The sequence below is a fragment of the Rhineura floridana genome, chromosome 2 (genome assembly GCF_030035675.1).
Source record: "Rhineura floridana isolate rRhiFlo1 chromosome 2, rRhiFlo1.hap2, whole genome shotgun sequence".
In the NCBI taxonomy this organism is placed as follows: domain Eukaryota; kingdom Metazoa; phylum Chordata; class Lepidosauria; order Squamata; family Rhineuridae; genus Rhineura; species Rhineura floridana.
The window spans coordinates 103,823,732-103,850,523 of NC_084481.1; the positions used below are offsets into that span (position 1 = coordinate 103,823,732).

General features: G+C 42.1%; 1 protein-coding gene across 2 annotated transcripts in view; it reads right to left on the reverse strand.

Moving 5' to 3' along the window:
• Positions 1-11,985: 11,985 nt before the first annotated feature.
• The window catches only part of IGHMBP2 (immunoglobulin mu DNA binding protein 2), a 110,420-nt gene continuing 95,613 nt past the window's right edge, over positions 11,986-26,792 (reverse strand). For both annotated transcript variants that reach the window (XM_061609917.1, XM_061609916.1), the window contains exons 13-15: positions 24,494-25,327; positions 21,899-22,083; positions 11,986-12,572 (exon numbers count right to left, since the gene is read on the reverse strand). In XM_061609917.1, the coding sequence (XP_061465901.1) occupies positions 12,375-12,572; positions 21,899-22,083; positions 24,494-25,327 (1,217 nt within the window). In that variant the 3' untranslated portion in view covers positions 11,986-12,374. The remainder of the gene's footprint in view (positions 12,573-21,898; positions 22,084-24,493; positions 25,328-26,792) is intronic.

A 26,792-nucleotide genomic window follows, 5' to 3' on the forward strand; every position in this document is an offset into this window, starting at 1 on the left:
GAACAAAATCAATAAAGAGGCCAATATATAAAAAGAAAGCTTATCAATGCTCCATGTTTGAGCCTTATAGAGGAAGCCACAGCACCCTGGCTTAAATACAAGTTGGTTTGCGGGGGACCTTCTCATTAACATAGATAGTTCAGAGCTCATTCCCGCAATCTCTCCCCCCCCTCCCCAACAGAAGTGCTGGTCCAGGCAATGAAGGTAAGATATGGGACAAGATACCTAATTCAAATAAAGCTCTGGCAAACAATGGCAGAAATAGATACCCCTAAAAGCAGAAAAGGAAACAGAAGCACAAGCAGAAAAGATGAGATTTATAGTCTGTTCTATTCTGCTGTGATTTGAAATAATTCAGCCTCATCATGTCATGCTGCCCTGGGCTCCTGCTGGGAGGAACGGTGGGATATAAATAAATAAATAAATGTCAGCTGGGGACTTTCCTTGGGATGGTTTCTTTGCATATTTTAAAGGAAAATTTAAATGACAGAATTAATATCAACCAGCAAGAAGCCCAGGTGAAAATTTTACTGTTTGGCTGCAAGTCTATCCGTTCTTTGAAAAAGTTAGCTCAAGCATATTTTATGCACAGAGTCAGTAAGTATGGAGAAAATTATTGTCCTCCTTGGATTTATTATAATACCGTAGCCTTGTGTCACACTTCTGTTCTCTTACATTTCAGAGAAGAGGCTCTGTTAATATGGCATTATTCTTCATATTTGAAGTAGTCCAGAATGCTGTATTAAAGGAATTGGTTGCTCATTAACCCCAACAGTGTAGAAAGCCAGAATGTACTAAGCAAGGGGGAAACTGCACCAGGGATAGGGTTGCAGCCTATTCTGAATGGAGTTGCACTCCCCTTGAAGGAGCAGGTCCACAGTTCGGGAGTCCTCCTGGATCCTGCCCTGCTGCTTGAATATCAGGTGGCTGCGGTAGCCAGGAGTGCATTTGCCAGCTCAAACTGGTCTACCAGTTGAGTCCTTTCCTGGAGGCAGTTCATTTGGCCACAGTGACATGTGCATTGGTGACATCGAGGCTTGATTACTGTAATGCACTCTATGTGGGGCTGCCTTTGAAAACGGTCCAGAAATTACAGTTGGTTCAAAATGTAGCATCTAGAATGTTAACTGGAGCACGCTGCAGGGAGCATATCACCCCTCTGCTTTATCGACTCCACTGGCTCCCAATTTGTTTCCAGGCCCAATTCAAAATGCTGGTTCTAACCTTTAAAGCCCTAAACGGCCTTGGACCAATGTACCTGAGGCATTGCTTACGCCCATATGTACCTGCCCAGGATTTAAGATCAGCTGCCTCTAGTCTTCTCTGTTGTTGTTGTTATGTGCCTTCAAGTCGATTACGACTTATGGTGACCCTATGAATCAGTGACCTCCAAGAGCATCTGTCATGAACCACCCTGTTCAGATCTTGTAAGTTCAGGTCTGTGGCTTCTTTTATGGAATCAATCCATCTCTTGTTTGGCCTTCCACTTTTTCTACTCCCTTTTGTTTTTCCCATCATTATTGTCTTTTCTAGTGAATCATGTCTTCTCAATATGTGTCCAAAGTATGACAACCTCAGTTTCATCATTTTAGCTTCTAGTGACAGTTCTGGTTTAATTTGTTCTAACACCCAATTATTTGTCTTTTTCACAGTCCATGGTATGCGCAAACCTCTCCTCCAGCACCACATTTCAAGTGAGTTGATTTTTCTCTTATCCGCCTTTTTCACTGTCCAACTTTCACATCCATACATAGAGATTGGGAATACCATAGTCTGAATGATGCTGACTTTGGTGTTCAGTGATACATCTTTGCATTTGAGGACCTTTTCTAGTTCTCTCACAGCTGCCCTCCCCAGTCCTAGCCTTCTTCTGATTTCTTGTCTATTGTCTCCATTTTGGTTAATGACTGTGCCGAAGTATTGATAATCCTTGACAAGTTCAATGTCCTCATTGTCAACTGTAAAGTTACATAAATCTTCTGTTGTCATTACTTTTGTCTTTTTGACATTCAGCTGTAGTCCTGCTTTTGTGCTTTCCTCTTTAACTTTCATTAGCATTCGTTTCAAATCATTACTGGTTTCTGCTAGTAGTATGGTATCATCTGCATATCTTAAATTATTGATGTTTCTCCCTCCAATTTTCACACCTCCTTCATCTAAACAAATAGGGTGATAAAATACACCTGTCTCACACCCTTTCCGATGGGGAACCAATTGGTTTCTCCATATTCTGTCCTTACAGTAGCCTCTTGTCCAGAGTATAGGTTGTGCATCAGGACAATTAGATGCCATGGCACCCCCATTTCTTTTAAAGCATTCCATAGTTTTTTATGATCTACACAGTCAAAGGCTTTGCTGTAGTCTATAAAGCACAGGGTGATTTTCTTCTGAAATTCCTTGCTCCGTTCCATTATCCAACGTATGTTTGTGATATGATCTCTGGTGTCTCTTCCCTTTCTAAATCCAGCTTGGACGTCTGGCATTTCTTGCTCCATATATGGTAAGAGCCTTTGTTGTAGAACCTTGAGCATTACTTTACTTGCATGGGATATTAAGGCAATAGTTCGGTAATTACTACATTCTCTGGGATCCCCTTTCTTTGGAAGTGGGATATATATTGAACGCTTCCAGTCTGTGGGCCATTGTTTAGTTTTCCAGATTTCTTGACAAATGTTTGTCAAAATTTGGACAGATTCAGTCTCAGTAGCTTGTAGCTGCGTGCCTGGAATGAAAGATGTAAGACTGACAGGCACGCGGAAGAGGGCCTTTTAAGCTGTGGCCCCCAAGCTTTGGAATACCCTACCCCAAGAAGCCCACTCTGCTCCCTCCCTGATGGTTTTCCGGAGACTTCTGAAATCCATCTTGTTCTGGGGAGCCTTGGGGAGGGACTGAGGGTAGACCCTGACACTGACTTTATGCCTTCTATGTTAAATTTTTACATCTGTAGTCCCTTCAGTACCACTCCCTATATACATGTATGTGTGTGTGTGTGTGTGTGTGTGTGTGTGTGTATATATATATATAGTATTTTATGTATTTTAATTGCATTTATATATTTTAATTTATTTTAATGTTTTTGTGATCTTTATTGTGTACAATTTCTATTATGTACATGTTCAATTTTATTGTAAGCTGCCTGAGTGCCCTATAATGGGTAGAAGGGCAGGATAGAAATATTTTAAATAAATAATAAACCCAAACACAGTCAGGTGTAAAGAGGCTTTAATAATTGAATTAGCCACCCTACACTTTTATCACCATATAGACTGCAACTGCCTCTAGCTACAAAAGGCAGAAAATGCCCGAACTACCACAGTTCCAAGACCTCAAGGAAGTTGTACTTAAAGGGTCAAACAGCTGCACCTTATTACAGAAGGAAAGGTTCTGGTAAACCATTCGAAGATTTAAAAAGATATGTAACTACTAGGGACGGCTGTCCAGGCTTGCTTTGCTCACAAACCCCACCTACTGTGACCAGAGCTCCCCCTTCCTCCCCCCCATGGGTTGTCAAAGTTGGCCTCCTACCTGAGGTGGCCATGGCTGCCGAGTTCTGGGCGGTGTGGTCATGGCCACTGCATCGCTCACCAGCTCGCTCTGCGGTCTTTGCCGTAAGACCCTGTCCCCACTATCACACTGTGACATCATGATGGTGTGAGGGCTTACACTTTTATTATAAAGGAAGAAAGCCCGGCTTGCTTAATCTCATCAAAATCAATGGGGCAAATGTGTTCTGGCTACCAAAGGTATTATTTTATTTTATTTTTTTATTTATTTAATTTAATTTATATACCGCCCTAAGCCAAAAAGGCTCTCTGGGCGGTGTACATAAGAGATAAAACAAGCACAATATATAAATACAATATGTATAACAAAATCAAAGATCAAAACAAACAATAACAAAGAACCAACAACGTCAAAATACAACAATAATGAAAATACTGATAAAATACACTATAAAATACACTTTAAAATACACTTTAAAATACACTTTAAAATGCCTGGGAGTATAAAAAAGTTTTCACCTGGCGCCGAAAGGATAACAGCGTCGGCACCAGGCGTACCTCATTGGGGAGACTATTCCACAATTCGGGGGCCACTACCGAAAAGGCCCTAGTTCTAGTCACAACCCTCCGGGCTTCTCGATGGGATGGCACCCGGAGGAGGGCCTTAGATGTTGAGCGCAGTGTACGGGTAGGTTCATATTGGGAGAGGCGTTCCACCAGGTATTGCGGTCCCATGCCGTGTAGGGCTTTATAGGTCAAAACCAGCACTTTGAATTTAGCCTGGAAACAAATAGGAAGCCAGTGCAGACGAGCCAGAACAGGTGTTATATGAGCAGACCTTCTGGTCCGCGTCAGTAATCTGGCCGCTGCATTCTGGACTAGCTGTAGTTTCCGAACTATCTTCAAGGGCAGCCCAACGTAGAGCGCATTGCAGTAGTCCAGCCTAGAAGTTACCAGAGCGTGAACAACTGAGGCGAGGTCGTCACTGTCGAGATAGGGACGTAGCTGGGCTACCAGTCGAAGATGGTAGAAAGCATTCCGTGCCACCGAGGCCACCTGGGTCTCGAGAGACAAGGAAGGATCGAAAAGAACTCCCAAGCTACGAACCTGTTCCTTCAAGGGGAGTGTAACCCCATCAAGAACAGGATGAACATCCTCCATCTGGGCAGTGAAGGCACTCACCAACAGCGTCTCGGTCTTGTCAGGATTGAGCTTCAGTTTGTTAGCCCCCATCCAGTCCATTATCGCAGCCAGGCAACGGTTTAGCACGTTAACAGCCTCACCTGAAGAGGATGAAAAGGAGAAATAGAGTTGCGTGTCATCAGCATACTGATGACAACGCACCCCAAAACTCCTGATGACCGCACCCAGCGGCTGCATGTAGATGTTAAAAAGCATGGGGGGCAGTACCGATCCCTGCGGGACTCCACAATGGAGAGTCCAGGGTGTCGAGCAATGTTCCCCAAGCACTACCTTCTGGTGACGACCCACCAAGTAGGAGCGGAGCCACTGCCAAGCAGTACCCCCAACTCCTAACTCCGTGAGTCTTCCCAGAAGGATACCATGGTCGATGGTATCAAAAGCAGCTGAGAGATCAAGGAGAATCAACAGAGTCACACTCCCCCTGTCCCTCTCCCGACAGAGGTCATCATACAGGGCGACCAAGGCTGTTTCAGTGCCAAAACCAGGCCTAAAACCAGATTGAAATGGATCAAGATAATCAGTGTCATCCAAGAGCCCCTGGAGCTGGCCGGCAACCACCCGCTCCAGGATCTTGCCCAGGAACGGAACATTCGCCACAGGTCTATAGTTGTTCAAGTTGTCTGGGTCCAAGGAGGGTTTCTTCAGGAGTGGTCTCACCACCGCCTCTTTTAGGCAGTCAGGGACCACTCCCTCTCTTAAAGAGGCATTTATTACCTCCTTGGCCCAGCCGGCGGTTCCGGTCCTGCCAGCTTTCACCAGCCAAGAGGGGCAAGGATCCAGTACAGACGTGGTTGCCCGCACCAGTCCAAGGATCCTGTCAACATCCTCAAGCTGCACAGACTGAAACTCATCCAATAAATGAGGACAATACCGTGATCTGGATACTTCATTAGGTCCAACTGCTATAATATTGGAGTCTAAGTCCCGGCGAATGCATGTGATCTTATCTTGGAAGTGCTCGGCGAACTCATCACAGCGGGCTACAGATGAATCTATAATATCCCGAGGGCCAGAATGTAAAAGCCCTCGCACAATTTTAAAGAGCTCCGCTGGGCGGGAGAGTGATGACTTAATAGTATCAGCAAAATATCTCTTTTTTGCTGCCCTCACCGCTACTATATACTGCTTAGAACAAGCACTTACCAAGGTGTAATTGCATTCATCGGGAGTTCGCCTCCATCTGCACTCAAGCCTCCTCCTCTCTTGCTTCATCGCTCTCAGCTCCAAGGTATACCATGGAGCTGTATGAGCTCTGCATAGGAGGGGGCGCATGGGAGCGATCGTGTCAACCGCCCGGGTCATTTCCGTATTCCACAGTTCAACCAGGGCTTCGACAGGAGCGCCAGTCTTCTCAGTCGGAAAAACCCCCAGAGCCCTTTGGAAACCCTCAGGATCCATTAGTCTCTGGGGGCGGACCAATTTAATAGGTCCCCCGCCCTTGCAGAGGGAAAGGGCTGCTGTGAGCCTAAACTTCAGCAATCGGTGATCTGTCCATGACAAAGGAATAGATGATAAATCCCCAACCTCCAGATCACCATCTCCATGTCCAGTGACGAAGATCAAATCAAGGGTATGTCCCGACACATGCGTCGGGCCAGAAACAAATTGAGACAGCCCCATGGTTGTCATGGAAACCATGAAGTCCTGAGCCGCCCCAGATAAAGCAGTCTCAGCATGGACGTTGAAGTCCCCCAGTACCAATAGTCTAGGGGACCGCAACAATACCTCCGAGACTACCTCTGTCAGCTCAGTTAGGGAATTTGTTGAGCAGCAGGGCGGGCGGTACACCAACAAAATTCCCAGTCTGTCTCTCTGACCCAGCACAAGGTGGAGACATTCCAAGCCAGTCGTCACCTGGACAGGGTGCTTGGTGAGTGAGAAAGAACTCCTATAGACCACAGCAACCCCGCCTCCCCGTCCTTCGGTTCTACCATAATGCTGAACCATATACCCAGGTGGGCAGATCTGGGAAAGAGCAACTCCTTCCTGATCACCCACCCAGGTCTCAGTTATACACGCCAGGTCGGCAGCCTCCTTTTTATGTCAGCATGAGTGATGGAAGGGGGGATCAGGTAGTAACTGTAAAGAACACCACTGTGCCATGAAGCACAGGAGTGTATGTATAAAAGGGAAACCTGTCACTCCAGTGTTCACAAATGGAGGAAAATTTCTCACTGCATAGGAAAATGTTGTTAGAAAGAATGAAACAAAGGAAACCCCCTTAAACAGTGGGGTACCTCTTATGGGGGAAAAAAGATAGAAACTTAGTTTTATTACTTTCACGAAACCTATACTTCCTATTCTTTTATTCATGTAACAATTCCAAAATATATTTGGAAAGAAGACTACTCTCAAGTCAAAATGCATTATGCTTCCTTCCATCTCTTTCACACAGGCCATGTCTAAGTGCCACAAACTGACACACAATCTCCTAGAAGGGCAAGAGGACCTGTAGGGAGGGGAACAAAACAGATTTTGAGTGTCCAGTTTAGCATTTTTAGTACATAAAACATATTCTGCTAAAATTTAACACAGGTTTGAAGGCAAACTTTGTTCCAGAAAAGGAAATTCTTATGCACATGAAGAGAAATTTGATACTGCTGAAGCCTGTCTGTCTCAGAAAACAAAAGGTTTGATTAGCTGTCTCCCATGATGCATCTGCCTCTGGATTACAGGCTGCTGGAGGAGAACCATATGTTTGAGTGCTTCCTTATTCACAACAAAAACGAACTCTTATTGCACATTAAAAACAAACATGACACAGAGAGAATGGTCCCTATGACATCTTAGTTTTCTACGCGGGAGGCTATACAAATGCTCGGGGTGTCTCTGCCCACCCCCACACCAATCTGAAGTCACTCAAGTCCAGCAACAAGGCTGCTGATCATGTAGCTTTATATAGCAGGAAAAGATAACTGTTCAGCTATAGACCCACTAGACTATTACCATCAGACTGCATCTAAGGGAGAGGACAGACGAAGCTCACTTCATCAAGTCCCCTGGAACCAAATGCCCTTTTAGCTCCTCCTCTCCCAGAACTGTCTCCTCTGTGGCCATTCTGCAGCTGTTTGCTAAAAGAGGCATAATGTAATTTTCTCCCTAATCCTTTTGCATCATGTCTTTTAGATTAATATCTAGACAGTTTCTGCTTGCAGGACTAGAATCTAGGTAAATTGCTTAGAAAATGTTAGGCACTTTATAAGTAATAATACTTTAAAAAATAGTATCATATATATGATTATTATGTCACCATACATTCTTCACACAGTTACCAAATATTATACAATATACACACAGTCATAAAATTTGAAGGGAAATGTCCTCCTTTAGGAAACAAAATGTAGGCACTTGTAAAACTTTCCAGATTACACACACACACGCTACAGTGAGTGCAATGATATGCGCTGGAGTTCTCTGTAAGTTACATTTACCTAGTCAATCAATCAGCCACAACTAGGACCAAGATCCCCTTTTGGATCTTGCATACCAATTTGCAGTTTGCATTTGCTCCAATAAAATTTCATCTTGTCACACTGAGGTTTTCTAAACAGAGTACATTAACTTTAGGCAGGATATAATTATTGCAGGGTTTTATAATGAAATCAATTTCATTTTATTATTGTGGACTGAGATTATTCATACATCATGAGTTCAGAATCCAAGAGCAATCAAGGTTATAGCTGCATCATTATTAGAATCTCAAAATGATGCGACACCAATTGTTAGGATCCAGATGATAAAGCACGAACAGCACTTGTGTTTTTAAGGCTGACAAGAGAAAGTGAACACATTAATTTTATTAAAAGAAAAAAAGAGAGTGGAAAGGTAACAAACCCAAGGTTAATACTGGCAGATGGTAGAACTGCAGGGCTTTTGTAGATCCTTGGAGACACAACACATAGCAAGAGAACTATGTCCCAGTGCTTTTAAGCCCAAGCCTGAACAAATCCTGCCAAGAACATCTAGGACATCTGTGGCAAAAGGAACTTAGGATTTATAATCATTCTAGGTAACAGAACCTTAGCCCATTTTACATTCCTGTGGTCCTTTTCACAGAAGGAGGTGAAAATCAAGGACACTGCTTGACAAAAACAGAAGTGGAACACATCTTCTCCCTTTCTTATTTGAGACAATGAACAAAATATGCATAACAACCTGACACTGAGAACCCTCCCCTGAAAATGCAACAATTATTCCCCCCCCTTCTTGATTGAATTTAGTTTTACAAAATGAAGCAAACACTGTTGGGTAATTTTTTTAGAAACTATCTGGTCATTAAATAAACAGCTGCAAAGCCCCAAATAATGTGTCTACTTTTACTGAAACGTGAATGCATTGGAGGAAAAAATTGCTCACTGATATTGTGGCTCTAAGCCAAGAGATGGCGACCCTTTTTCAGCCAGACACCGCATTTCCACATGCACAATCTGCAAGGGGCTGCATGTCATCAGCTTCCTGGGAAATCTGGTTATTATATCACATATTACCATCCATCCCCTTTCTTCTTTTTTCCTATGGATGTGTTATTGTGTTCATCTGGGTCCTTTTCATATTTTGTTTCTTATACTTGAAAATGCAGTAAAAATGGTTATAAAAATTATATTCATGTCAGTAGTGGGCGAGACCAGAGGCAAAAGGTGGGCAGAACAACAGATGTGACTCTTAACGCTTTTAGCATGTGTTTTTAAATTGTTTTTTAAAAATGTGTTTTTAAATTTGTATATTTGTATATTTGTTTTTAATGTTTTTAATTGTTGTAAACCACCCAGAGAGCTTCGGCTATGGGGCGGTATACAAATGTAATGAACAGCAACAACCACAACCCTTTGCACAGTAGACTACATTCCAGCCACACAAAAGTCAGAGGTTTCTATACACACACACATACAATCAAGAGGCATTATCACAGTTCAAGGACACATTCAAGCCAGGCTAAAGCATTTTGGGCATGGAATAGGGTCAGTGAGAGGTGTAGCTTGGGAAGAGTGTTGAGGACCAAACAGAAAGGCCTGGAAGGCTGCATTTGGCCCCAGGCCTAGAGGTTCCCTTACTCTAAAGCTAAGGTCTATAGCACAGTGCTAGCACAGGGATAGAGCACATGGTCATATGCAGAAGACTTACTTGGATACGTTGGGACTGAATGTACAAGTGAAATAGCAGGGCTGGGGAAGATTTTCATGCCTGAAACCCTGAAGGGCTGCTACCAGTTGGAGCAGACTGAGCTGGGGGGCTAGAGGGACCAGCTGGTCTGATTCAGCATAAGACAAGCCTCACATCTTCCCTGGGAGAGATGACAGCACCACCGCAGCTCACAGGAGTATCCAAAGTGAAAGGAAGCACACTGGCATTATACAGGGAAACACATTAAGGCTTCTGATGGATGATTTCAGCACTATCATTTTTTTAAAATGATAGGGTTCCTTTTACAGCTGGTATTTTTGTACAATGATCCAAGAAGCATGGCAACCTTCTCCATCTGCACTCCCCTGTTTCTATAAATCCTTCCATCTCTCTTAAAAAGAAACAATGCCCCTCAAGGCCGCTTTTCAATTTGGGTTCCAACAATGGCCTAACATTTCATGATGTTTTCAAGAGATTTTATAGTTGCTTTTCAAGGAGAGACACAAAAGGCTGTGTAATTCTAAGAAGAAAATGAGAGATCTTCTGCCATCAAGCAAACATTTACATTTTCTTCTAACAGGCAGGCATACCAGTGGACAAGGGTGACGGCGGAACGTACGAGGAAAAAAACAAGGATCTGAGAGCCATAATAGCCAATTGTAGGGTTATGCTGGAATTTCTGTCAGCATGCAGGCATCTTAGGTTTTAGCAGACAAATGACTCACTTCCAGGGTGACAGCCTGGTGGGAATAGTGTCTGCCCCCTTGAGTGAGAGACAAGGGGGAGTATTTGGTATAAATGTTTTATTTAGAGTGTGTGTATTGTTTGTTTGCATGTATTTAGATTTGAGTGGTTCTCATGGTGTGGACATGGGATCGTGCTGTTTTTAGGATGTGAATTGAATTATGTGAGTGGTTGTAGAGTGTAATTTGAGGTGTGCTAAAATAGTGAGTTTGAGTGTGTTGGTTTAGAATGTTGATAACGTCTGATGAACATGAGTGTGTTGATCTTGTAAGGATGTGTTTGAGTAAACTGAATGGTATCTATTTTCAACTGTAGTTAGATTAAATTCTGTTTGTTATTATAAAGGGGGCTGGCTGTTTTAATTGTTTTGCTTTTTATTATATTGTGATTAAAAATGAGCTGATTTGTTTTGTTTAATCTTCTATGTGAAAAAATAAGCTTTTTAAAACATTTTTTTCTTGAAGCCTAGGGAATATTTTGTTTAGCTTACTATGTTTGTACTTAATTTTATATGCAATATTTATACTATATGTTGATACTAAAGAGGATGTTTTGTTCAGTTAATCATTATATTTTTATTGTGGTTTTTTGTATTTGCTGTTTTCACTTATGTTGCACACAGTTTAGAGTTTTATTTAAATATTAGTTGCATATAAATTATCTATAAATCAAAAACATAAAAACCACATTGATGGTTTAGTCATCACATCACCCATGCTAGCACGACAAATTCCAGTGATACCCACCATCAGTCAGGAAATGCTTTCAGTATGTTCACTGCAAATTAACTGCTACTTAAATTACTTCAGATTACAAATTATCTGTGGCAAAAGCATAGTGTAGAATTATACTGGACAAGGATATTTCCCTCTTTCTGATTTGCTATTTGATGTCTTAGGTCAGTACTCACAAGCTTCAGCAACTGTCCAAAGTGCACCTGTTTTTTGAAATACATGAAGGGTATGTTGCCCCTGTGTTATTAACTAACCCCCCGCCATATGCTGGGCCAGTAAACCCAAATTGTTCTTCTAGGTCAGCCTTTCCCAACCTTTGGGTCCCCAGATGTTGATGGACTACAGTTCCCATCATTCCTGACCATTAGCCATGCTGGCTGGAGCTGACAGGAGTTGTAGTTCAGCAATGTCTGGAGACTCAAAGATTGGAAACAGCTGTGCAAGGTTTTTCTTAGCTGTGTCCCTCAAAATTTTAATTTATACCTTTTAAGAATCTTTTCTTTCAACATACCCATCTCCAAGCTGGAGACATGGAAATGCCTCTTTGTGTTTTCTGAATTTTGTGAATCACCTGAGGCTGTTTCTATTACCCCCTCTCTTTGGTTAGGAGGGCCCAGAGTCCCATGGAAAATGATTATTACATTACCATGCAAAGGCAAAAATGGACACTGCTCAAGGCATATATTATCACAATTTTATTGTAAAACCTGCTCTGCACCCACTCTGCACCCATTTATTACCTTGCCAATAAAGATAATTACTACAAACAAAAGCTGCCCACCTTTCTCCTTAACCAACAGTGCTTTAGGGTTTGGGCAAGGCTGATTTTACAGACAAGGAGCAACTTAAACATTGTTTGAAAGCTGCAGACAGCGTGAATCCTTCTTCAATCTTTGGCCCTCTGAGGACTGTGAAGCTAAATGGCTCATTCCTGCTATTAAGGGGACAAACCAAACCAAAAGGTTGGAGAGCTTGATTGACTTTTTCTTTTGGAGCCTGAGCATGCTGCTGTAAGATGGTACCTCAAGGACAAGCTGGCCGGGGTCTTGCCTTTACAGAGCAAATCCTCTCATTTCTCTTTGTCTTGGTTTTTGCTCTTTCTCTGGCTTGTCAGTTCACTTAGTTTCTTGTCCAGGCGCCTCTGGAGGTGAGCTCTCTTGGCAGGATCCAAGGATTTGTCTTTTAATCCACTCCCAGCATGCAGAGACACTTCTTTGCTGATTCTCTGCCGGGCATATGCTTTGGCCTTCTCCCCACAGCCATGAACCTGTGGGAGATAAAGCCATAATATCAGCCTCAAGATGACTCAGCAAAGAATAAATGATTATCACTGTTAGGACTATTCATCATAAGCTTCCATCATTCTTCACACTCCATTAAATCAGAAGAAGGCTAGGACTGGGGAAGGCAGCTATGAGGGAACTAGAAAAGGTCCTCAAATGCAAAGATGTATCACTGAACACTAAAGTCAGGATCATTCAGACCATGGTATTCCCGATCTCTGTGTATGGATGTGAAAGTTGGAGAGTGGAAAAAGCGGATAAGAGAAAAATCAACTCCTTTGAAATGTGGTGTTGGAGGAGAGCTTTGCGCATACCACGGGCTGCGAAAAAGACAAATAACTGGGTGTTAGAACAAATTAAACCAGAACTATCACTAGAAGCTAAAATGATGAAACTGAAGTTATCATAGTTTGAACACGTAATGAGACATGATTCACTAGAAAAGACAATAATGCTGGGAAAAACAGAAGGGAGTAGAAAAAGAAGGCCAAACAAGAGATGGATTGATTTCATAAAGGAAGCCACAGACCTGAACTTACAAGATCTGAACAGGGTGGTTCATGACAGATGCTCTTGGAGGTCACTGATTCATAGGATCGCCATAAGTTGTAATTGACTTGAAGGCACATAACAACAAACAACCTGCTTTATTGATGGCTCTTTTAATACCAAAAAACAAAAATATGAAACAATCCTTTCAGACAGTTTAAGTGTTTTCTTCCCAAACTCTAAAAATGGAAGAAAAATCTCTGCTCCATGATCTGGTCACTTTTGTCACCCTAGCTGAGAAATGCTCTAATCTCCAGCATTATAAAGGCATCTTCTGGAGAGAATCAGACAAAAGGAGTAAAGTCAAAAACCATCAAACTCTAGAAATTTAATAAAACACATCACACATATTGCTAATAAACTGGCAAAAAACAACATCCTACAAGTAGTTTGAGGGCACACTATGCAGGTTTCTTAAATTAAAGCTAAGGAGGCTTTGACTTAGTCAGTCAGAAGCCCATATAAGCTGAAAGAACAAAATATTGGTTAGACAAATAAAATCACACATGGCACATTTCCTTGGGCAGTGTCCAACAAGATTTGCCCCCTCTCCTCTCCCCACACTGTCCCCGAATCTGCACCAAAGGGCTGGTGGAACCCATAGAACAGTTAGGGAGAACATGGGGGGAGAAGAGGGGGTGAACATTCCATTGCACAAGGAGAAATCCTTGTGCTGACAGAACATTCACTTTAACATTAAACACAATCCCTTGTTTCTTTTATGCCACTGGGCCCCCTGGAGACTGACTGTCGCTAGTAAGCTAAAGCTCATAATTACCTAGCTCAGAATATGAATGTGTCCAGTGTAGCTGTGTTATGAACTGAATGTGATTTCCCCAAGAATTTCTTCTTTGGCTCAAAATGCAAAACAAAATTCTTCAGACACACGTTAACTCCCCCCTTCCATATCACCCAAGATTTAGACTGAGCAATGGAAAAGCCCCCAAAGGCTGATGTGCAGCCCTTGCAATGTACTAAAGCTTAGGCAGACTCCTTTTATATACTGTTTGTAACCCATTCTGCTGGACCATACAACTGTAGTTACAGCTGGGGCAGGGCATTTGCCAGTTACAGGGGTTTAGGTCAAACCAGTTTCAAGGCAGGAACAAGGCTGTGTTCACAAAAGATAGGTGAATGTTCCTTTTAATATGTTCTGGGTCTGTGTGTATGATTATGGCAATCTGATCTGAACTGAGCATTTCCAAACATTAATGCATTCTATAGTGGAAGACACAACATCTCTTCTTAACAGTGCATATGCTATCTCCAAATGCTGTGAGCATAATCTACGCACAGGTGAGAAGAGCATGTTATCTCAAGAGTAAATGGAAGGACAAATGGTGTGATAAGGGACACTAAAAATGTGCAAAGATCAAGGCCCCAGAATTTTAAGCTAGAGGTTCAGGGTTACCATAGAACATATGCCAAGTCAGAAGTAACAACTGCCCATCTTTATGGTAATCATGGACTGTGAATTAGCATCACATGTCCATTTGTATGAGCAAGATCCTTTAAATGATTACTCTGTATTAGGGACCGAAAGATCGGTCATTTTCAGTTCTCTCGGTTTCTCATTTTTACAATCTTGTATTCAGTTCTCATTTCTGCAAAAATCCACACAAACCTTGTGAAAATTCTTTAGTGTTTTAGTGTGAATTTCTCCTAAGAAACACATTTCTGTCTGCAGTTTTGACTATACATATTTTTGCAAGCAATTTCCGCTAATTTTTGTAAACATTGTTTGGTTGGAGAATTGCAAAGTTTGAAGGAGGGCTGTGTTTTGATTCTCAAATTGTTTCAGAAAGTATGAATTTGATAGATGCCACTTTAAATGTGAACAGAACTTCTTCCCCATTCCTACTCTGGACATCGAAACTATTATTAAACCTGACTGCAGGCAACCCCTTAAGAGATCAAGTTGACGCTTTGATTAGCAAGACAAAATTCTGAAGCTTCCCTTTGTAGGTGCATTCAAAATGAAGCAAAGAGTGAACGGGACTCAGGCTTGGTGCATGCAAAATGATTAGTACTGGCAGACATCTTTCTTGGGCTCGCTGATTGCACAGCTGCTTGTGTCACAGAGAAGGAGCACAGAGGCATTTTTCAGCTGGAGGAGTTCAAAGTGCTGAGAGTTACACAAGCAATGAAGAGCAGAGACGTGACAGAGGGGGAAAAGAAACACACGGGGGGGGCGGGAGAGAAACAAGCCATTCCTCAATGCAAGTGAGATATGCGACTGTGATTTGTTCCTTGTTAGAATATTCCCCAAGGAGTTTGCCAGCAACCCCACTTTCATGTACAGACAGAGCAAGCGACTGCTTACTGAAGAACTTTTAAAAAATACTGCTGGAACCGAGGTACCAGACAACATTCACTAATAATGTTTTGCCACAACTACACTGGTCCTCCTCACAGCAAACACAGCTGTGGTGGAAAGTGCAGAGCCACCCGAATCCTGTTGGAAGAACAGACTTTGCTTTGGCTTCCAGATGAAATTCTGTCATGGGAGCACAAGTCAGAAAAGCTTACTTTTGCCAGCTTACCCAACGTAACTTGTATAACACTGGAAAACAGTTTCCCCTCTACAGTAGCGAAAGTGGTGGAGAGAGTCTTCCAATCTGACATGAACAATTTACAGAACTTTTTACAGGTAAACCACTTCATCTAAAACAGTCAGCCCTAATTTGTGAATGTAGTTATAGACATTCATGAATGATTATATGCCTATTACATGGTTCTACATACATCCAAATGAGTTTTTTCTTGCAAAACTATCATGCTTTACTCTTATATAGAGAAAAAAATAGCCTCCCTTCAAAACTGAAAATCAGGTAGAGCACAGAAGAATATGATACAATGTAACAAAATTCAGATCAGACTAAGAAGATAACAAATACAGAATAGTCTCATCAGTTCTCAGCCACTGGAAATTCAGCTCCAGTCAGACTGCACAATGCTGCTACGTTCTATCCAATTTTGGAATGCTTTGAGCAGGGGTCACCAACTTTTTTGGACCAGAGGGCACATTTCAAATTTTGAGAGAGTACTAAGGGGTGCGGCATGAAACCAGCAACGGTGGCCCCCTTCTTCAGAATGCACAGGATCGAGGGTTCTTGCTTTCCCTCCTCACCCATATCTATTCAGAATTCTTATATGTTAAACATTAGCTCACCTAAACCTGCAGATTTCCAACAGCAGTCATCTGAGTAGGCAAATTTAAATAGTTGGAGACCCTACCCAAGGATTCTTTGGTCTTGGGAGGTATCAGGAAATTAAATGGGGAGTCAGACAGCGGAATATTCTTATAATACGCTATTTGTGTCTTCAACCCTACAACTAGTAAATGCACTTCAGGTGGCTCTAGCCATCATATCAAAATCAGAAAACAAGAATACAAAATCAGCATAAAGTAGGTTGCTGTATACCTTCACTTAACATCAAAGTATAAAACCATGAAGATACAAAATCTCTTAGGTTACAATATATGAACCAGACTCAAAATCTTACTACAGAGCCAGAGTAACAAAGTAGTTGGAAATACATACAGTAATACTTCTCACCATTAGATGACATGCAGTTCACAACACCTGCAGTTCTTTGACCAGTTCGGAGAGACTGGTATAGTACCTCTAGTGGCATGGCTTTATCTATGTTGTCTTATCAGAAAGTGTGCATTCTAGTGAATATAGTTCCTCTATCTAGTTTCTCAACCTGGTTGCTCAATCTGGTGTTCTCAGATACCTGAATCCCCCAAAAATCACAACAATCCTCTGCCTTTTAAGGAATTCCATCTGCTGCCTGGACTGTGCGTTATCTTCTGTTTGCAGAACAATGTGTGAGCACTGGCTACCTGCCCAGAAATATCTATATACTCAGGCAACTGAATCTAAGAAAAGATTCACTACAATTTACAAGACAGGAGGAGAGACTGCTCTCTGCTCTATGAAACAAAAATATATAACAAAAAATGGCATGCTCTTATTTGAGCAATCACAGTAATATGAAGCCAATTCACTAACAGGCAAAAAAACCTTTACGGTTTAAGAAAGTACCGATAGCCAACAGATATTTCTATCAAACATTTAAAAGCAGGGAAATTGGGAAGCTATAGTGAATGCACCAGGGGAGCAGGAGACCTGACCTCCTCTCTGAGATATTGTACTGCCCTACAAATTTGTACAAATGGAAACTCAATTTGGGTTGATCTTTCACACTCCAATATACTTCCTGTGTAGCTTGGAAGAATTTGGTAGCATGTGCCTCTGACCAGAGGGGAGGAGGAGAGCAGGGGTGGGGAGGAGACTGGGTGGGTGGGTACTGGGCAGAGGGGAAGCCCCGTTCCTTTCCAAAAGGAAACATTGTGAATATTATCATTGTTTTTCTGATTTCCCCCACCTTTCAGCAGGCACATGTAGTCTCCCACCCAAATTTAAACCAATGTTGTCACTGGCCACATCCACACCAGACCTTTATTTCACTTTAGACAATCATGGCTTCTCCCAAAGAATCCTGGGAAGTGTAGTTTGTGAAGGGTGGTGAGAGTTCTTAGGAGATACCCTGTTCCCCTCACAGAGCTACAATGACCAGAATAGGGGCTGACAGTTCAACCACTCTGGCTACTGGAGCTCTGTCAGGGGAATAGGAGTCTCTTAACAACTGCCAGCTCCCTTCACAAACTACACTTTCCAAGATTCTTTGGGGGAAGCCATGACTGTCTAAAGTGAAATAAAGGTCTGGCGTGGATGTGGCCCCCTGATTAGCCAAGCAACTGTGAGTCTGGCTTTTAGAATACTGACAGTTGGTTCTTACTGAGCATGTCTGGGCTTATCATTGACTCTAACGCTAAATTTCTTAAATTAATTCAAAATCAGCTAGGCATTTTTTTAACTTTTAAACTGCAGAAGATGAAGGTCGGAGTATGGGGCAAGGCCAGTAATAGGATTACAGGTACTCTGTGAACATGGCTGATTTTTAATTAATTTCAACAAATTATGAGAACACTGACAGAAAAAAGTCCAACAGGGGTCTGGTTTCTCTATCTCTTTTTACACTTTGAACTCTCAATTATCTCTGACTGTTTTGTGTATCACCATGAAAATTTGGAGGGTTGTTAAGCAAGCGTTTCTGAGTTCAGGACTATGTTTGTAAGCATCAGAATGGCATGGGGTGTATTGTCAATTTAACATTGCAGAATGTGAAAAATCCATGTTGGCTACAGTATACAGCCATTCTTGTGGCTGTGTAATACAGGCAATGGCCCATAACAGGCATAACACAACATTAGAGAGCAGGTATGGTGATGCTTTACCCATAATGGGGTTTCTATACTAAAAGACTTGACCTGGTTGAACTTCTCCCTGCCACACAGCTGTTAAAAAGCACAAGAACCCTGTTTCTTCCCCAATGCCAGTGCTAAACCAAAGCCTAGGCTGCCATCCTGTCTACGCTTACCTGGAAGTAAGCCCTATTAAACATAAAGAGACTTATTTCTGAGTAGATGTATATACCACTATCCTGTAAGTTAACTATACAGTCCGTTCTTAATGAGTCCCTAGTCTTTAGCTTCTGCAAAGCAAGAGACATGTCTGAGACTCTATGCAAAGTTTTCGTACTTGCCTTTGGGGGGGAAGGGGGTTTCTTTAACATTCACCCACACTTATTGTGTAGTAGCATTTGCAGGAAATTATTTCTAGGCACTACCTGATTCCAGCATAGGAATATGCATCCAGGTTGCTAGGGAAAATGGAAGGACAAATTATGAAGCTTCCAAGGACTAGGAAAAAAGACAGAAGCAGGAAAAGTGCACTAAAAGGGAGGGCAAAGCAGCAGCTGTTTAGGACCCCGGGATTCCTACTACCTGATGTCCAAACAACTCACTTATCAATTACAGCTCTTACTTCCCTCATTGGCTAATAACACTGACAGGCAGGAGCAGCCAAGCTGGGTCATTTCACATAAATCACTTACAAGGGTACTGGCACATTTTGCTCCATAACTTTCTTTCTAGAAGGGCTAGAGACTTACTTTTTTAAAAAAACAAACAAATCAAAGCTCAGATTTTGGGCTACCAGCTGGGGGCATCCCTTCTTTAACACGAATCCCATTTTAGGAGCCTGTTCACACAATCAGATTTCCTTTTATGCATGCAGCTGCTACCCAGTAACTAACCAGGAAAAACAGCAGACAACTGTTTCTGCATTTGGCAAGTTGTGCTTTTTCTAGCTACTGGAACCAGAGGAACGGCTATGCCTCACTGTATTCCTGTATAGCCGGAGTGTGGAATGTGTGGCCCTCCAGGTGCTCTTGGACTACAGCTCCCATCATCTCTGGCCATTGGGGCTGATGGCAGGTGGAGTCTAACAACATCTGGAGAGCCACAGCTTAGCTGCCACACACTCCTGCCATACACCCTTTCACACCAGTGTTCTCTTAATGGGATCACAGGCATGGATGTGGTTGTGGGGACGGAGCTATTCACATGCAGAGAGAGATGAAAACTGCCTTTAGTTTTTGGAGATCACATCAACTCCTTCATTTAACCCTCTATCAATATAACCTTATGGAAAAAGCAAACCCTGAAATCAAAATTTCAGAATACTCAAACACTTGGGATATTTTCCTTCATGTTTGTTGTATTCCATTTCTTTATTCACAAATGCTTCAATTCAGATTTTTTTTATTCAAGCTTGCCTTAAGGCACCAGCAACTGTCACATGAATATATCTATGTAAGCCCACCATTATTTTGCTATTTCTTCCTTGCAGCATACACCACAGAAAATACTGCTATATTTATGTCTGTTTTATGGTTTAAAAAACAACAACCCAAACTGTGGGCAGAATGCCAGTAAATCCATAATCCAATAAATCCATTTCTGGTACTATAGATCAAAATATCTTCAGCTAGCTACAACACTTTCCCCATGAGATTAAAACTACCTGAAATAAATCAGAGGGGCCTAAATTGGTCAACTGAAAGCAGCGATTGTTGGAAATCAATCTTATTTTTCCTGGCACACACAGGCCTTTTATGTGCTGTGTCGGTACATTAAATGGACAGACCTGACAGAATTGTAGAGTGAGACATTCCCAACTTCTGTGAGTCTTAGGATTGCAACTTGAGTGCAAGCAAGTAACTCTTCACACCTCACCCCATTCTTTACTAGACCTGCAATAATGGACAAATCTTGTTCATAGATTGACATCTAGGACAAAGGAAGATTCTGATGATAAATCTTTACACCCATGTCAGCTGCTGTGTTTTGACCAGTGTGACAACAGCAGCTCAGGCAAGGGAGTGGGAATGGCTTTGCACAACTTCCCTGACTTAAATCTGCTCTTGGTGCACAATATACAATGAAAATGGCTGTCTAGACATCAGTCATAGGAGAGGAGAGGGGAGAGAAGAGAAAAACGTCACACCACATATGCTTCAGATGGCACATGATATGATTAGTGCCACGAAGCTGCCTTTTTTTTTATTGTTTGTAAACCGTTTTGAGCAACTCCTTTTTGAAGGAGAAAAGCAGAGTATACATTTTAAAAAAACTTTAAATAATTTTCTGAGTCAGGCCCATTAGTCTATCTAGCTTAGTATTGTCTCCTCTCCAACGTTTAAGGCAGGTGCCTTTCCTATCCCTGCTACTTGAGATCTTTTAGCTTGAGATGCCAGAGACTGAACCTGGGACGTTCTGCATGCAAAGCATGTGCTGTGTGCCCCAGAACAATGGCCCTCTCCAGGCTAGCATCATCAGCGCCCCACATATATACCTTTTCAAGAGCATCAGCCTTCAACAAGCATCTGAAGAGGCTGTAGGGAATGAATGTGAACTGTGAGGTTGAAAGTAGAGAGGCGATTTGAGCTACATTCTGCAGAGAGGAAATGACTCAGACACTTAGGAGGAAAGGACTCTGAAGAATCACATTATTTCGAGAATGACACATTGTTAAACACAGATCCCTTGCTCTGCAATGTTAAGTGCCTTTTAATGGCCTGGCCTGTTCATTCCAATCAAGGACGCACATTCTCTTGATCCACCAAGCTGGGAAGAACAGACAAGGAAGAGGAGAGGTGAGGGCATATTTTTTGTTAAAGGTCTGGGGTGAGGGAATACAAGTATATTGCGAACCCTGACAGGAAATAAAACCATTCTTGTATTAGAGTTTGGGGAAAGAAGTGAAGGGAGATTTCTCAGACATACTGAAGCTCACCATAATTAAATCCATAAAAAGTTTCAAAGGGAGAACAAAGGAAATGCTTCATTTTTCCTAGTGACTACAGGCAAAAAGAGCACCTCTGAGCAAGTTTCTTTTTTTTACTCACAGCCCAGCAGGAGAGAACTTCCCCATCATTAGGATATTAAACTGGAGGCAAAAAAACCCCTCACGGTTCCCTTGTGAATTAAACCGTATGTGCACATTATGCTATGTTACTTTCATAAATCTGGGCTGCCCTCCCTCATCACACTCTAAGAGCAGGTTTTCAAGTTATCTTTTTAAATATCAAATGAAAGCGACCAGGAAGTGAGGGTATTTCACTCATCAGTGGATTTGCACATGTTGAACTGGCCTCGGGAATGGTTCAACACTGTGTCTTACTGTGCCTGCAAGCCTCCTTGAAAACTGAAGTTTGTCAAATGCTTCAGAATAACCCATCCTGATTTCACATCGAAGAAAATTCTGATCTGAAGGCCTGGGGTCAAGAAGCTGAGCAGACAGTGGCAATGTTAAGCTTGCCTGAACCAGGCTAGGATAAAGCATACCTCTGGGATGTGGTGGCTGAGACAGTAGCGTTTATTGCAATGCAGGCAGAGCTGTCCCAGGGTTGTCACACTCGCTTTGCACTTGAAGAAACCACATGTGTTGTCAGCTTTAATTGCAGCAGAAATCATAGCATCAAAGTCTTCCTCGGTAGCACTTTCCACTCTAGTTTTAACGGCAGCTTTCCCTAAAAGCATAACAGGGGAAAAAATCACCAATGAAGGAAAGACTCCAACACAATGTTTTAATATGGTCATAAAGGGGCACCGGTGTGTTGAGCTAGTTCCTTAGTAAAGCCTGCAAAACAATGTGGTTCCCTTAGCTAGGATCCGCAAAGACACAAACACATGCAGCAATCGTAACTTCAGGTACGTGGAATGGCAGAAGGCTACCGTCACGTGCAGGAGAACAGATGGCTTTATAAGCCATGCAGAAGCAAGCAGCATCATTCACCATGAGAAAGTCCCTATTTAGAAGGTTTATGCAAGATATATTGGGCAAAGAAGAGAAGGCAAGGAACAAGAAAGTAGCAGAAAGGATGCTGCTTGTGTGTACTTGTGGGAGGATTGGGTTGACCAGAGCACAAAGACTTTGATGGAATACATATAGGAATGCATGAAGCTGTCTTATCCCTGATAAGGCCATTGGGTCCATTTAGCCCAGAACTGTCTGTTCTTACTGGCAATGGCTCTCCAGGGTTTCATTCAGAGTTCATTCTCAGCCTTGCTTTCCAAGAGCCTTTAACTGGGAATGCCAAGAATGTAACCTTCTATATGCAAAGAACAGGCTCAACAATTGTGGTTTGGGTCTTCCCCGGGGAAAGTTTGGTATTAAAAAGAAGAAAAGGAATGTTATCTGATGGATACAGAGAGGAAGGTTATTTCAGGTAATTGGGAGTTGCACAACAGAAATCACAAAAATCAATGCAGCAGAACACAGGATGTTTCCCCATTCACTACTTAAATACATTTATTATTTTATTTATAAGATCCATTTATGTGTCACTCTTAACAAAGAATCACAGAGCAGTTCACAAGTAAGTTGCCCCTCCATAACATCCATTATTGCAGACTCTCTTTCTCAAGATGACGACTGCAATTCATTCAAAGGCTTGGGGCTCTGGATTAGAATGTTACAGAAAGGCTATGTCTGGAACTCTGATCATCCAGATGCTCCCAGAGAAATGGTTCCCTGTTGCATTGCACAGCATTGCAATCAATACGCTGGGTACCAGTTTCCTGTTTCTAAACTGATCTAGGAGCCAGTGGATTCTGTGCATGCATATATGAGGTTGACATTTCCATTTCTCTTCAGAGTTAGCGGTCAGAATGTGCATATGTAGCACACACAAACCCACACATCCACCCTCCTAAGCTGGCAAATGGAGGCTCTCTCTACTGATATATTTTTCTGTTGACAAGCTCTTTTCCCCCCACTATCAAACCCCCCACTATCAAATTGCCTCTACACCCAAACTTGCAATTGTTTCACAGTTGTTCAGATAATATCTTGCCTTGGAGGAGGGGGTTGGGCTAGTTGCCAGCTTCGCATCTTTTCCTGGCACTTGAAGCAATAGTTCAGTTCCATAGAGTAAGCTAATAGACGCTCCAGATGATTTCCCCACTGAGAATCTCAGTGATTGCTCTTGAGGTGGGGGTGGGGGCACACATCACATTTCCAAAAGTCTAGCAGTCTAATGTCAGGGTCATTCAGACCATGGTATTCCCCATCTCTATGTATGGATGTGAAAGTTGGACAGTGGAAAAAGCGGATAAGAGAAAAATCAACTCCTTTGAAATGTGGTGTTCGAGGAGTGCTTTGTGCATACCATGGACTGCAAAAAAGACAAGTAATTGGGTGTTAGAACAAATTAAACCAGAACTGTCACTAGAAGCTAAAATGATGAAACTGAGGTTGTCATACTTTGGACACATAATGAGAAGACATAATTCACTAGAAAAGACCATAATGCTGGAAAAAACAGAAGGGAGTAGAAAAAGAAGAAGGCCAAACAAGAGATGAATTGATTCCATCAAGGAAGCCACAGACTTGAACTTACAGATCTGAACAGGGTGGTTCATGACAGATGCTATTGGAGGTTGCTGATTCATAGGGTCGCCATAAGTCGTAATTGACTTGAAGGCACATAACAAAGTAGTCTAATGAAACCTTCAAAGGAAACCTACTGGATGAACAAACACTGTGTCTCAGAACCGTTAAATTAAACTCTTGGTCACTGTCACATGTAGCTGGTTTTCAGAAGAAAAGCCTGTCCTAGGTGCACAGCAGAAGTGGAGAAACGGATTGTAGCTACAATGGAGAAGCTGCAATCCATTTTTAAAGCAGTTCTGGGAGCAGAGGATTCCTATTGCCTGCTGTTCAGGCTGGAATTTCTCAAAGGATGCCCAAGGGATACATACCCTGAAATTAGTCTGAAAAGACACTTCAAAGAAAGATGGGATAAGCAGCATACTAAAGGAGAGTGAAAGGAGAGTAAAGTGCAAAAATTCTTTCTTCTAAAAATGCAAATAGAAAAGCTCTGTAAAGGAAAGAAAATTGCTACCAAATGGTAAATCCTCAGATAGAGGAATATATACCTTTGACTTCACTTTTGTGTTTCTTCCCAGCGATCTCCTGCAGATTCACATTCCGCTCTTGACTTTGTTTCTCCCTCTCCTCTCTCTTGGCTTGCTCCCTTTTCACCCGTTCCATGTGCAATGTTTTTAGATCCACTTTCCTCACGCTAATACTACTTCCACTCTCCTCACTGTAGGCATGGGTTTCCTTTGCCGGGCTTGGAGGTCTGCGGGGTAACTCTTGTGCACAGACCTCAGCCTTTCCCAGAGAAATGTTTGTGGCAGTCGCTTTCTTACGAACACTTATGTATCTCCCTCTGCCTTCTCCCGTGCTTACATGCTGCAAGCCATGCTCCTCCGCCAGCTGGTGGACAATCAACCTGTCATGAGCATTTAACGAGGAAGGGAAATCCAGCTGTGTCTCGCTGCTCTCCAGAAACTCCAATATCCTGGCTTTATGCTTACAGGAATTTTCCTTCACTTCAGTGTCCACTGTTTCCACCGTGGCTGTGCTCTGCTCAGAACATGCCGCTGACCTCTGTCCAGTCCTTTTGGTGGGTTTCCCCTTTGGTTTCTCCCCATCAGCCTTTGGGGCAGGTGGAGGGTTGCGCTTAAGTCTCTTTTCTTGGTCACCGAGACTCTGAGAGCTCTTGGGAGCATAGTTTTCTGGCACAATGTCATCCAGGTATTCAAAAGCTGTGCGCACCTCCCCATGTTTGCTCACGTAGTCCACCAGCCGTTTAAGAAAACTATGGTTGCCAGTGGTCCGAGAGTCACAGATCACAGCCACATGGCGGCGGGCACGGGTAATTGCAACATTTATTCTTCGGTCTTCCGCAAGGAATCCTACTTCACCTGTGTGTCATAAAAAATAAAATACAACAGGCTTCAAAAACCAACATATGGAAAAACAAAGGAGAAGCAATATTATTATTATTATTACTACTACTACTACATCATGCATTTCCATCCTAAGTATGCATGCTCAGTAAACAAAAAAACTTCCTGTTCAACATGTTGGATTAATGACTTTCCATGTTCACTCAAACTCCAAAATGTCAGGAAATTGCAGCTGTTAAGGGCCATGGTACGTCGGCAATATGGATATGGTATGGTATCCTAAGTTGTTGTTCATTCACCTCTACCTTGGAGCTAGAAGGCTGTCAGTGGCAGACGGTGGACCAAAGTCCCAGATATGTCTGTTCACTGGAATAAAATTAAGTTTATGCAACTGAAGCTACCATTCCACATTACAAATACACAACTGGCAACCAATACCATCCATATAGAATGATAAGAGTTGGATTTTTTCCCAGAAAACACACATCACTGCCAGCAGTTATTATTTTGATCCCATTTTGATCCCATTGCCACCCTGGGCTCCTACTGGGAGAAAGAGTGGGATATAAATCAGATAAATAAATGTGCAGGATTGGGTAGAGAAACCTCATTGCCAACAGGTACATGAAGTCTAAATCCATCAAGGAAGCTTCCAAAATGAGTCCAATGTAAGCATAATCCATAGATAAATGTATGAACTTCAACATGTTTTGGGCCACAACAGGCTGCTTCATAAGCAAATACCAGATACTAGCAACCACACTGCATCAATTATTTACAAGTATACTAATACGGCCTTATCATTATTATAATAAAACAAATCTGAGATTTCTTAGAGTACTGCAGCTTGTGCCCAATATTAAACTCTACATTCTACACTCACTGAGTAGGACTGTGGAGCTACAAAATACATATAGCCAAACTTCATTATCACAACAATATCTGATCCCAGATTTACAATAGATCAGATGCGCTTGAAATGTTTCATTATAAACATGAACATCATTTTTGCAGAGTGAAATCTTGTCTTGAATATTAATAATGGTTTGTTTCATTTTTCTAAACAAAGTCATGACACTACTTTCATTCACGCCTCAATGAACAGGAAAGTGAAAAACAAAAATAAGTTTTGAAATGTCTACCTTAGTTTATAGTTGATTTAATTATTTGATACATTTATATCCCACCTTTCCTCCAATGAATTCCAAGAGGGTGTGTATGACACCTTCTCATTTTATCCTCAACCACCATGTGGGATAGGCTGAGAGACAGTGACAGCCGAAGCTCACTCAGTGATTTTCACAGCCAAGTAGGGATTTGAATCGGGAAATCCCCATACCTACTTCAACACTTGAATCACATAGGCTCTCATTAGAGTGCTTCTTTTTCTCCTACCACAAGATACCTGTATGTGTCCAAGCTACATATGGTACCTGAATTAATGAGTTTAGTTAGCCAATGAACTACTTACAAATTTATA